This window comes from Acanthaster planci, linkage group LG04 (genome assembly GCF_054643075.1).
Source record: "Acanthaster planci isolate LZ-2023a linkage group LG04, COTS_SCS, whole genome shotgun sequence".
NCBI classification, from domain to species: domain Eukaryota; kingdom Metazoa; phylum Echinodermata; class Asteroidea; order Valvatida; family Acanthasteridae; genus Acanthaster; species Acanthaster planci.
In genome coordinates, this window is record NC_141780.1 from 2012048 (window position 1) to 2025440 (window position 13393).

General features: G+C 43.1%; 1 protein-coding gene across 3 annotated transcripts in view; it reads left to right on the plus strand.

The window, feature by feature from the left end:
- LOC110986432 (dynein axonemal heavy chain 12-like) overlaps positions 1-13393 on the plus strand; it is a 48711-nt gene that overhangs the window by 27755 nt on the left and 7563 nt on the right. For 2 of the 3 annotated variants that reach the window (XM_087135284.1, XM_087135286.1), the window contains 20 exons: positions 344-624; positions 1195-1455; positions 1945-2137; positions 2339-2500; positions 2638-2832; positions 3232-3365; positions 3673-3916; positions 4411-4587; positions 5002-5223; positions 5734-5947; positions 6122-6290; positions 6823-6970; positions 7213-7358; positions 7786-8000; positions 8576-8768; positions 9181-9340; positions 9727-9932; positions 10556-10696; positions 11793-11813; positions 13026-13184. In XM_087135284.1, the coding sequence (XP_086991410.1) occupies positions 344-624; positions 1195-1455; positions 1945-2137; positions 2339-2500; positions 2638-2832; positions 3232-3365; positions 3673-3916; positions 4411-4587; positions 5002-5223; positions 5734-5947; positions 6122-6290; positions 6823-6970; positions 7213-7358; positions 7786-8000; positions 8576-8768; positions 9181-9340; positions 9727-9932; positions 10556-10696; positions 11793-11813; positions 13026-13184 (3641 nt within the window). The remainder of the gene's footprint in view (positions 1-343; positions 625-1194; positions 1456-1944; positions 2138-2338; positions 2501-2637; positions 2833-3231; positions 3366-3672; positions 3917-4410; positions 4588-5001; positions 5224-5733; positions 5948-6121; positions 6291-6822; positions 6971-7212; positions 7359-7785; positions 8001-8575; positions 8769-9180; positions 9341-9726; positions 9933-10555; positions 10697-11792; positions 11814-13025; positions 13185-13393) is intronic. The other variant, XM_087135285.1, reaches the window with a different exon arrangement.

Genomic DNA, 13393 nt, shown 5'->3' on the forward strand with positions numbered 1-13393 from the left:
AGGTCTTAATGCATAATTCAAATAGGTGTATTGCTGCCTGTTAATGTCATACCTCTGTCAGGATGGAAACATCATCAATGTGTCCTCTGCCTTCTGCTTCCTCAATAGATTTATGTGCACTGCGTACTCTGTGAATCCTAGATACTAGACTGCGTCTGATTTCCTTAGCTGAGGCTAATACCATTAACACTCACATTTGTTAGGAGTGGCATCAAATGCAAGCAAATGGTTTGCATTAGTGTGCATGTTATTGCTAGTTGTTGCCAGAATTACTGGACACAGCCTTTGGTATATGAAACGGCAACTGTTCAGTTATCGGTTGTTGTCGCTGGTTATGACCCAGGCCAACGAGTTTGCACCCGACTACTTCACGGCCGGCAACCAGGTGGTGGCGGGCACCATGGAGGTATACAAGCAGGCCATGGCCAACCTTCTGCCCACGCCGGCCAAGTCCCACTACACCTTCAACCTGCGGGACTTCTCCCGCGTCATCATGGGCGTGCTGCTGATCAAGAAGCAGGCCGTGGAGAACAAGCGCTCCTTCACCCGGCTCTGGGTCCACGAGGTCTTCAGGGTCTTCTACGATCGGCTGGTAGAAGACAAGGATAGGCTTTGGCTCTTCAAGTGAGTCACTCCTCTTAAAAGAAAACAATATATACATGATTTGTTGCGGCACTGTCAACGTATTTTACTGTTGAGCGGTTAGGATGTAGTTTTAAGCTGTCCATTTCAAAGAGGTATGCTCTATCTTCTGAAGAACCTGAGAACTTAAAAAAGATGCTTCTTAAGAAGTTGCTGAGAAATAAACATGTTGCTGTGTATGCTCTCCATCCATTGTTTACTTCTCAGTGCAAATTTTCTAACGTTACTTATTTTTGAACTTGCAAAGTTCTGGTATAGTGGCTTTGCATCATACATTGTAGTTTAATGAATTACATTTTCTTGTCTCCATCTCTTCCCACTCACTTTTCACTGAGAGATTCATATCATAAACTGACTTAATGTTCGCCGGAAAGTTGGTGAAAATACGGAATATATGCTTTGAAAAAACTGAGCGGTTCATTTCTGAACTAAAATGATTATTAATCTAAATGATATCTGCCCAATTTCTCCAGTTGTGTTGTGTAAGTGCTGTGTAAATGATGAGTTTTGTTCTCTATAACTACTGTGTTCATTGGGTGTTACACATCCCAGCATTGCCAAAACTCTGGTCAAGGATGTCTTCAAGGACAGCTTCGACGCCGTCTTTGAGCACTTGGCCAAGGATGGCCGGGCGGTCTGCGAGGATGACATGCGCAGCCTGATGTTTGGTGACTACATGAACGTGGACGCCGAGCCTGAGGACAAGATCTACGAGGAGGTCAAGTCAGTGGAGGAGTTCAACCAGGTGGTGGAAGGGGGTCTAGAGGAGTACAACAACACCCACAAGACAGGAATGAATCTCGTCATCTTCAGGTGAGGCAGTCTCACGGGATGAGACCTGTCTCCAGAGATCGAGCGTTAAAACTTTGTGCCAGTGAATGGAACTTGAAGAGGGCTTTCCAAACAGTGCATGGTGACTTGCTGGCATCTTGATTTGCAGCATTTCCTGCTAAGGATTTGAATAAGCCATTTTACACCAGCGAGGTCTGCCTAAGTAAAGCAGAAGCTCACAGGTTTGAGTGCCAGCTCTCACTGTTCTTTACTTTGTAACTTTTTGTCTATGAAGGAAGTCCAATGATAAAACTCCACTCCAGGTTAATTTGCTGTTCATGTTTGTAATGTCACAGAAATCAGGGTACTTTAAGGAGTTAACTGTCTAGAATTGTGCAGAAAAGAAAAGTATACAGCTTGTACATGACCTCTATTGGCCTCTGCTTAACAAGGTCAAGTGAAGGGCACTGTTATTTCTTGATGCTTGAGAATGGACAAATATTTGAGTTTTTTTGTGTTGCTGTCATGTAGATATGTGCTGGAGCATCTGTCTCGTATCAGTCGTGTCCTGAAACAGCCCGGCGGGAATGCCATGTTGGTCGGGGTGGGTGGTAGCGGTCGGCAGTCCCTGACTAGACTGGCCACCAGCATGGCCGGGTTCCATCTCTTCCAGCCAGAGATCTCCAAGAGTTACGGCAAGAATGAGTGGAGAGAGGACCTTAAGGTCAGAGCAATCATTTGCATTTCTCAAAGTCAAACTTGTCGAAGGTTTATATAGTTTCTTCATTATTTTGGCCTCAAATTGGTTTCTATTGGTCAGATTCTTATTTGCTGAGTTGGATCTAGCAAAGCCTAGCTAAGGTTGTGCTTTACCAGTTTTGGTGCTTACCAGCTTTCTCACATGGATCTACTGGTTACTTTGTAGACCTTACTGAAGAACGCCGGTGCCTTTGGCAAGACCACCGTCTTCCTGATCACGGACACCCAAATCAAAGAGGAATCCTTCCTTGAAGACATTGACAATCTCCTGAACACTGGAGAGGTGCCTAACCTTTACGCCGTGGACGAGAAACAAGAGATCATGGAGGTGAGGACGAGATATCATTTACTTTACTTCCCAATTTCTTTCTAATGCCAATTAGCACTTTCTTTACCTAGCTGAGCTATGTGAGCTTCGACAGCAGACCAACCCCTGTCATGGTTTCTCCCCGTCTCCTGTTACAGGCTGTTCGGCCCATTGCCCAGGCCGGTGACAAGAATGCCGACTTCAGTCCCCTGGCCTTGTTTGCCTTCTTTGTTAACCGATGTCGGGAGAACCTTCACATCATCATCGCCTTCTCTCCCATCGGTGACGCCTTCCGTAATCGTCTCCGTCAGTTCCCGTCACTCATCAACTGTTGCACCATTGACTGGTTCCAGGTCAGTGGTTCTCCCCTTGATAAACCCTTTTTGGCATTCAGAATATTTTGTGTCCCTGACGTGTTACTTTGTACTTCTGATCTTTGTAGCCAAGGACATTCAAGACAACCTCAGCTTTAAGAAGTGATCAGCGTTTGAATCAAGTTTTCAAATGTGACCCACCTTTCCAAAACCAGATTGAAAAATTCTGAGCTATTGTCTGGAAAACATTACCATTATACATATGAACAATACAAAATGTATACATTTCATTGACCTTTGTTACTATCAAAGCCCTTTCCAGACAGTTTCTTTACTTCGGGTTAATTTAGGAGTTTTTAAACATGACAGTGGTCTGCTTCAAGAGGGTTTAGGGGTAGCTGGTCATAACTGTTAGACTCTGTGTTGCCCATTTTGTAGGCGTGGCCAGAGGATGCCTTGACAAGGGTGGCCAACAAGTTCTTAGAGACAGTTGAGATGGAGGAAGAGGAACGGAAGGAGGTGGTTGACATCTGTAAACACTTCCACACCAGTGCCAGAAACCTCTCAGTCAGGTAATATAGGAAGTCTGTCTTTGGAATCAGCTGACAGTTGGACATAAACAGAAAAAAAACAACTCACTGGCTCTGCTCATCTTTCATGATATACATAAGCTTGAGAACAAATCATGACGTGACTTTAACCACTCACGAATAATTTGTACAAAATCAAATTTGTTAATCAGTCTTTTTTAATATAAGTGTCAGGGCATTTATCCCGAGCTGTGAAATCTCGCCCTCCCTAACACATGAGATTACAACGCTGTCCTTAAGCTTCCTATGTAGACTTAAATTTGCTTACGACCCATTCAATCTGTCCCAGTTTCATGGAGGAGCTTGGCCGTCACAACTACGTGACCCCGACCTCCTACCTGGAGCTCATCTCAGCCTTCAAGACGCTGCTGGGCAAGAAGCGAGATGAGACCATGAAGGCCAAGCGGCGCTACGTGGTAGGGTTAGAGAAGCTGGCGTTTGCCGAGTCCCAGGTGGGAACCATGCAGGTAGAGCTGAAGGAGCTGCAGCCCCAGCTGGTGGTAGCTGCCGACGAGAACCAGAAGATGATGGTGGTAAGTAGAAGATCTATTCTCGAGTTGCTCTGCAGTTTTGCTTGATGCAGAACCTGCAGTCCAGTATATGTTATTTTCTGTGGAGCTTGGTTTCCAGTAAGAAGCTGTCATTTGTTTGGGGAAGAATGCCAAAGTAAGCATGAGGTAACTTTGACCTTAAGGTACCTCTTAAAATCCTGTTAAACCTTATTAAACCTTGAGGTAACCCTCCTTTCATAAATGATTAAACTTTCGGATCTAAGAAAAAAAACCAAAATATCTAGCAGTGATTTGGTTAAGAGTGCCTTGATGCAGTGATTGCGCTTTAATGCAGCGATGCGAGGGTTTAAATACCGACAGAAATTACGGTACTTGTGTTCATAGGTAAGACACTTGACTGTGATTACCTGTATCCAAATAAGGAAGAACTGGGGTTGCAATAATGCAAGGAATACAGGAAATATTAGGCGCGACCAAGAAATTAAGTTTTGCCTTTGCTGACATCTTGCCTGTAGGTTATCGAGAAGGAATCGGTAGAAGTAGCAGCTACTAGCGAGGTGGTTCGTAAGGAGGAAGAAGCAGCCAACATCCAGGCGGCCGCAGCGCAAGCCTTGAAGGATGAATGTGAGAGTGATCTGGCCGAAGCTATCCCTGCCCTGGAAGCAGCTCTCGCTGCTCTCAACACACTTAAGGTACAGTGCATGTCCAGCACCATTGGTCACTGGTCCCAGTCTGAAGTTGTGACTATTGTGTAAAATTTTCACCTGCTTCAGCCCATCCAGATTTTTGTGCACAGCAGACAAATTGATGCGCATAGCAGTTTTGTAAAATTTGCCTTTCCAAAAGTGATAGAGTAATCACCCTGACACCTTTCCTTGTTGTGTTTCTCAAAGCCTTGTGCTCATTAATCTTATTATTGAAATTATTAGATATGCTTACTCTATTTTCTTGAAACATTTTTGCGTCTTTGTTTTATATCAACCATTTATAAATTGCCTGTTCTTGCTTATGGAAGCTCAAAAGCTCTTCTCTCAACGTTGGATATGTTTTATCAGTTTGACGTCCTCCTTAATGCTTTTGTGTATCAATCACCTGCACATCTGCAGCCTGCAGATATTGCTGTAGTCAAGACTATGAAGAACCCGCCGTCTGGCGTCAAGCTGGTCATGGCTGCCGTCTGCGTCATGCGTGACATCAAACCAGAGAAGATCAATGACCCTGCCGGCACAGGAGGCAAGATCTTGGACTACTGGGGCCCCTCCAAGAAGCTAGTCGGTGACATGAACTTCCTGAACTTGCTCAAGACGTACGACAGGGACAACATTCCTGTAAGTGATACTGAACGATCTTTGAACTTTGCTTCACAAATGCCCATAAGCCACTGCCGTTGCTCCAGAAGATGTCAAGTTGTCACAATAGCTTAACCTCATGGGTTTCGACAATAGGGTGCATCTTGTAAATAGGCTGTCAAGCGAATTGTTCATCAAAGACCATTCTCTATGAAAAATGAGCATGTTGCAACATGTCCATGTTTAAGTTTGCCTCAGTAACAAGTATTTTTAAGCAACTTTTCAGTTTGACAAAATAAGCCTGTGATTTTTAAACATTGATCTCAAGAACTGGTGACTGTTCATCTGAGGACACGTCTTTAGTCCTCTTTTATAGGCATGAGTACACGCTTGTCACTGCCATTGTTTTTGTTATCTCATTTTAAGAAATGCCGGTAGACAAGTTTTATTTCACTGCATCTTAGGCATTATGTAATACACTTTCTGTTCAATCTGATTGACGTTTAATGATGTACTCACATTGTTTGGTTTACAATTTTTTCCAATCAGGCCCACATCATGAAAAAAATCCGCACTGAGTACATCCCCAACCCTGAGTTCGACCCAGTCAAGGTAGCCAAAGCCTCCTCAGCAGCTGAAGGTCTGTGTAAATGGGTGCTAGCCATGGAAGTCTATGACAGGGTAGCCAAGGTGGTAGCCCCAAAGAAGGAGAAACTCCGAGAGGCTGAGGCTGACCTCAGTGAGACTATGACTCTGCTCAATGGTAAGCTTTTTGGTTCTTACTTTAAAACTGGAGCAGTGCTAGTTTAGGGATGGACTCGTTCTGATGAGTAATGAGTACAGAAACTCATTCAATACTGTATCCATAGAGGGGCTTACTTTTACAGGGAACCCTCCCAGTAGTGTTTCAACATTCTTTCCTCTTGTTTCCTTCCAGCCAAGAGATCGGAGTTGCGTGCGGTAGAGGAGCGCTTGGCCAACCTGAAGCAGCAATTCAAAGACATGACGGACAAGAAGGAACAGTTGGAACAGCAAGTAGACCTGTGTGCCAAGAAGCTGGACCGAGCCGAGAAGCTAATCGGTGGTCTGGGTGGAGAAAAAGACAGGTCGGGGCTGGGGGATTCTAGATTGATAGTCTAGCTTACAATTATTTACAATGCCGGGATTCCAAACATACTTGTTCTCCCTTGTTTAGTTTTGAAGTAGTGTTACATTTGTCCAAACGTTTGAGAGACATTGAAAAAAGAATGGGTTAGTTTCGGGAAAAGAGGGTGTCCCTGGGTAATGTGCCTTGGATTATTTTGTCATTTTATACACGATAACATCACTGAAGACTCCCAATATACCTTAGAAAGGTCTGTTCAACTGTTAAATCAAATATTGAAGTGACACGGTTTACTACAAAAAATCAAGTGTCCCAGATTGTTTGGATCCATGCATATAAAGGTTGAAGAAAGCCCCTGCCTCTGAAAACTGGTCAAAAGGAAGTAAATTGGGTGACGGTGAAGGCTTCAACAGCGCTTTGTAGAGCCAAAGAAATCTTGTTTAAATTATATGACATGCTTTATTTTTTGTCACGTTCAGGGAGTCCCCACCTTTCCAAAGTGATCCTCAAATTATCATTTTTCTCTCTGACAGGTGGACCACGGCTGCAGCCAACCTGCAGAATATCTACGACAACTTGATGGGGGATGTCTTGATCTCGTCAGGTGTCATTGCTTATCTGGGCGCCTTCACCTCAGCGTTCAGGCAAAGGTGTACAAGTGACTGGACCAAATTATGCACGGTAGGTTTCCAGTCTTTTAAGGTGGAATTGAAAAAAAAAAGAAGCAAGGCCACAAACAGCTATGGATATTTGAACAACTGGAACGTACCATAAAAAATGCCAGTTTTGTGGCTTTAATTCTTTCATATAAGCTCTATGAAAATGTGAACGTTATCATAATTTAAAGTTATTATTCATAAACTGTTAAATTGCAATGACAAATGAGAGTTGAATGACCTTATGTTGCTATCTCATGTCTTTAGATGAAGAAGATCCCTTCTTCGGATGAGTTCTCCCTGAGCAAGACCCTCGGTGAGCCCATCAAGATCCGAGCTTGGAACATCGCTGGGTTGCCCACAGATGCCTTCTCCGTGGACAACGGTGTCATCGTTGACAACTCCAGGAGATGGTAGGAAACCCTGTGCTCGTTTGTGTTAACCAACAACTTTATTCAGGAACATTTCTGTTGTTTGACAGGGAGGCCCGTAGATCTACTCCTCTTGGAAATCTTTCTTTTCTCGTGTTGGGGAGCATTGGTTGACATTCAAAAGTTATGTTGTGATGTTGGCAGATGCAAGAGTTATAACAATCAATTACAAAACACAGGTGACAGAAGGGGTCACAGAGTCGTCTTTGTCTCTCTCCATTTTAAAACGTTTCCTTACCCTTTTTGAAAATTCTATCTCACTTCCCTTTTCCCAGTTGTTAGATTCCACATCATAAAATCTTCCCTCCCAACTTCTGCAAGATGCTCCACTGCTGCTGTTTACAAACTGTTCTCTGTCCTCACTCCACGTAGTCAATCCATACATCAATTTGCTTCGATCCCCCTTCAGGCCGCTGATGATCGACCCCCAGGGCCAGGCCAACAAGTGGGTCAAGAACTCTGAGAAGGACAACAACCTGTCAGTCATCAAGCTGACGGACAACGACTACATGCGCATCCTGGAGAATTGCCTGCAATTTGGCACGCCGTTGCTGCTGGAGAACGTTGGAGAGGAGCTGGACCCGTCACTGGAACCCCTGCTGCTCAAGCAGACCTTCAAACAAGGTGAGTTGAATTCATTCTTTTTTTTCACCTTGCCATATCGGAAAAAACAAGAAACCATTGACATGTTGTATTTATGCAGCCTATCAAAATTCAAAGAGAGTTATGTACTGGTGTGAGATTTGACTGTTACTGTACCCATAGCATTGAAAATTTAGATATTACCAGTAATCCAAAGCTTAGTACGATATCTAGGTATGCTGCTCTCAAACAGAGATGGTGTAGATTCATGCCATTTGGCTGTCAATGGTTGTACACTGTGCAAGCTGTTGGCTGTTTCTCAAAGGTGCACCACTTTGCTAACGTCTCCTTTGAAAGTATCGCCTGCTTTGAGTGAGGAATCTATTCAATACAGGTGTTTCTCAGTAGCCTGCCTCCAAGAGTTTGCAATGCATTGACCAATCGCAGTGCGCGATATCTGTTGACCCAGTGCGTGTTTGGAAAGAGTGGACAGATTTCACACGCTGTGATTGGTCAATACTCAGTCGTTTACCCGTAGCAAGTCAGCAATTGTTGTGCTGCATTTTTCAACAACCTAAAATTCACAGCCCCCGCTCCTTTCAACTTGACTTGAGCAGGTGGCGTGGAGTGCATCCGTCTGGGCGAGAACGTGATTGAATACTCACAGGATTTCCGCTTCTACATCACCACCAAGCTGCGCAATCCCCACTACCTGCCTGAGGTGGCCACCAAGGTCTCCCTGCTGAACTTCATGATCACGCCGGATGGTCTGGAGGACCAGCTCCTGGGTATCGTGGTGGCCAAAGAAAGGTGCGTCAAGTGGAAAAACACAAAGAACAAACAAGAAAACAGGTTTTCCTTGAGCCTTAAGTTGTGGAATCATTGAAGGGCTGTATGTTTCATTTGTAAGTTTACATGTCAGTTCCATTTGCCGGAAATAGACAAGGTTTGCTTTGCAGAAAGACATGTCTGCTAAATTTCCATCGGATGTGCGGGGCGTACAAATGGTTGTCAGGTTGTTTTGCTAATAACCTCATTGAGCAATGTTTTGAGGATTATGAACTATGGCTCTGAAAGCTTCCAGACTTGTAAACTGCTTGTTTTGTGCTTGCCACGCAATACAAATGGAAATCACTGTTTTAATCATGCTGTCTCTTTCATCTTGGAGAATAAAGCATCAGTAAGATTGTGCAACATCAATTACCAATTCCTCTCATTGCAGACCGGAGCTTGAAGAAGAACGGCAGGCCATGGTCCTCCAGAGTGCAGCTAACAAGAGACAGCTCAAGGAGATTGAAGACAAGATCCTGGAGACCCTCTCCTCCTCTGAGGGGAACATCCTGGAAGATGAGACAGCCATCCGCATCCTAGACTCCTCCAAGGTACGCCCAAGATCATCAAGAAGTTGGTTCAGATCACGTACAAGAACACACAGAATCTCTTGGATCCAAACAATAGCGCCCTCTTTCCAGCAAGACTTACTTAGTACATAGAAGTTCAGTCTATCAAGACTCCACTGTGCTATTTTTTTCCTCAACTGATATTCTGGAATAGGGAAAAACGAAAATACATGAAACACTGCCGTGTGGTCACTACACTCTAAAAACTTTGGCTGTATTCATGACGTTTCCTCACCAAAACACCAAAGAAGTGGTTGTTGAAATCATCCAACTCTGATAGCACAGCAGCTGCTGATCTGTAACGGTGGCTTTAATTTTCTCTGCGAGGTGACTTCAAAATAGCCCATTCTCCTCCCTCTTCCTTCAAGGTTCTCTCGGATGAGATCTCCAAGAAGCAGAAGATCGCCGAGGAGACGGAGATGAAGTTGAATGAGTCACGGGCCGGCTACCGGCCCATCGCCAAGCACTCCAGTGTCTTGTTCTTCAGCATCGCCGACCTGCCCAACATCGACCCCATGTACCAGTACTCACTGATGTGGTTTGTCAATCTCTACATCAACTCCATCCATGACAGGTGAGGGGAGGCATGGCCTGTAGACTCTTTTTATTTGGAAAGAGCAGTGATGGCACGTGGCTTAGTGATGATGTGGACCTTTTCCCTTTTTTTCCATGCTATGATTCAGTGTTTGAGAAATTCAGTAGAGTTTGTAACTTTTAGGAGACAGTCAGTGTCGAAGGCTATGCTAAGTGAAAATGCATATTTTTCCACCCAAAGCTTTTGACTCATCTCAACACCAGAATGAAAAATTTGGATGAATCTTTTAGTTTTATTGTTATGAGCTGTCTTTAAGTCATTGCTCATATGGACATGTAAATCTCACACATCTGATTTGTTTTCCCACACTATCCTGGATTTTTATATTTAAGAGCAAATTTTCAACTGTGTGAATTGCTTAAGACAACTTGCTAGTGAAACAAATCTGAAAAACCGAATTCACCTTTGTTAATAGCTTAGGCTTGGAGTCGTTGGTCCCACATGTCTTGTACTTCTTTCCTCTCTTGTAGTAGCAGCCATACGGACTCAGCTTGTACCCTAGGGAACACAGCAACCTTAAGATGGTTGCTCTTAATAAAAAAAAAACACCTGCAGTATTTGTTTCTAAGGTGATGATAATTTTACTGTTTCCGTTTCTATAGCAACAAGTCCAAGATCCTTGAGAAGCGACTGCGGTATCTGTCAGACCACTTCACCTACAACCTGTATTGCAACGTCTGCCGGTCGCTCTTTGAGAAGGATAAGCTTCTTTTCTCCTTCATACTCTGCACAAACATCCTCATGTAAGTACAAACAGAAGTAGGCAGCCACTCGTTAGAGGCATCTCTTCTCCTGATACCATTCAGGTTACGGACACCTTAAGGTCTCATCAAGATTACTCTCCTAAACAGTTTTGGATTCAAGGCATTCACCTGTCATTCGTCGTGGCAACTCTTTCCTCAGTGCTTTCTGATAATGAGAGCGTAGCAGAAAAATAGAAAAAGTTGAATCAGGTGGGAATCGAACCCTCAACCTTCTGCCTGCAAGTGCTTTATTAGATTCAGTTGACCAGGTGACCCTTGTGGGCTGGCCAGAGTTCATGCCATGAGTGAAAATGCTATGACCATTCTTGTTAAATGGTATACAGATTAAAAAATGTGGAGAAGGCTTTTACTGTGAGTTGGTTTCAATAATCCACTTCAATATTTCAAAATGGCCACTCAGGAATAAAGCACGTGTACCAGTCGGTGTACATCCATGCTTAATAGGGCAGACATCGTGCATACGTATTGCTGTTCCCGAATGACCCTGGGCACTTTCCACAGGGACGTGCGCTGTCGGAATATCATAGTGGCGTGTATAAGCCACCACTTGTATCAGAAAAGAATAAGTCTGATGAGAGCTCGGGACCTGCTTGTCAGGAGGCTGCTCGGATTTTATCACCATCAACGTAGATAATGCTTGATGTAACCTTTTGTTCACACCCCTCCCCCCAACATCAGCCCCAGCCCACCCTGCATCATTCAGATTCCCTTAATTTAACATTCAGTATTCCAGTAATTGCATGTGTGTAGGATTCCCATTGACCTTCTAATGAATATGCATGACCTGCTTACTATCATTGGCCAAAACATTCTGCAAACATAGCTCCTATCTGAGGCCAGTGCATCATTGCAGTATATATTCATTCATTTTTCTAGCACCACATTTGCATAGATATGCAAATTTAGATATTATACCCCTTGCTTGACTCTAGATCAAGCTTAATCCTGCGTATCCAAACATCTCCCACCTGCTTTCTGAATATTCATGAGCATGTGCAATTTAAACATCTCACCAATTATTTTTCCTCTATGCATGTTTCATTTTTTCTTACAACCATTCCTATCATCCACACAGTGCGGAGGGCGACCAGCATGCGTAAGTTACCCCCACAGTCTTTATCATTTTTTTCAGTTTACTAATTGTAAATCATATATTTATTTCAAATTTGACATTTCACATTGTACAATTTCATGTACTTAATTTGATCTTTAATTGTTTTACATTCAGCTATAATTTTGATTTTTAATGCATTACTGTACTCCATTGATAATATAATGGCTATTGAATATCAGTTCATTTTTTTGTTCAAGGACTTCCTGAAATGTGTTATCCCAAAAAAATTGAAGAGAGCAGTTATTATTTCATGTTGTGAGATGTTTTTAAACCAATGATAGCTCATGTGTTGGCCATTGATGTGTTGATATTCCATCCCAGTTTTTGGAAAAATGATCTTTTAGGAATTTTAGAACAGCACTTTGCAGCTGTGTTGTGCTGTATTTTTCTCAAAGTTGTTCGTTTTCAATAACATTTGAATCGTGGGTGAATGTTCGTTCTGGTTGTTTTATCGCTTGACCGTTGCAACAGAAAGGCTCCAATATTTTCAGAAAACAAAGCAAACAATTTAGTTGAAAAATTTCACAAACCCAGACTTCCAAAATTGAATGGTCATCTCAGATTACAGGGCAATGGTGATTATTTAAATTTTGAATTGTAAGGTACGTTGTCACAAGCAAATAATGTCTTCACATTTTGGTGCCGCCCTACTGTTGCATTGGATCAGTGTCATGAGATTTACAGTAATCCTTTTAACGAAGAGACCACTTCATTAGTGCCAACATGGTTGTTTCACAAGGAACCAGAAACAATTTTAAACAAGACAAACTCCCATTTACATGGACAGTGATTGTCATAGTTTAGTGAAGTGAAATCATTTCTTCGAAGATATTTCAGATTTCCAAGAGTTAGGGTTATTTGAATATCTCTGTCAAGTTGAAGACAGACTTTGCCTTGTTGTGTGAATTGATCCGTGATGGTTTATTTAAAGACTTCCCTTGATAAGTTAATTTGACCAGTGACAATAAAGCCCTTGGTTGTGAGATTCACAATGCAGCCATCATAGGTCACTGTTTCTAGTTTCAAGTCGTGGACACGTCAAGTACATTTTCATCAGTTCCATCACATTTTTATTCAAGTCAAGGAAGACGGGCAAAATCCCTAGCTTTGTCTTCCTCACTCTTGACATCATACTCTCATGTACAGCTCTTTGACTTCCCTTCTTACACCTCTTCCCTTCATCCTGGTTGACAGGGACAAGAAGGAGATGGACCAGGAGGAGTTCATGTTCTTCCTGACGGGCGGCGTAGGGCTAGAGAACAAGCTGGAAAATCCTGACCCCTCCTGGCTCTCGGACAGGAGCTGGGACGAGATCTGTCGCATGTGTGACCGGCAGGCCTTCAAAGGATTCAGGTAGTACAGTCAAGTGATTATTGTGAGTTTTATACGAGTGGAAAAAATGACATCTGAAGTCATGGATCTTACTTCCCATGTGTTCTGCGAAGGATTTCAAAACCAACAAAAACTTCTGCTGCTTGGACTTTCTGTCTTTTTATAAACTTACAACAAGCTTGATCTGCACACCAGATTTTGTTCGTAAACAAAAATGGACACCTTGTGTG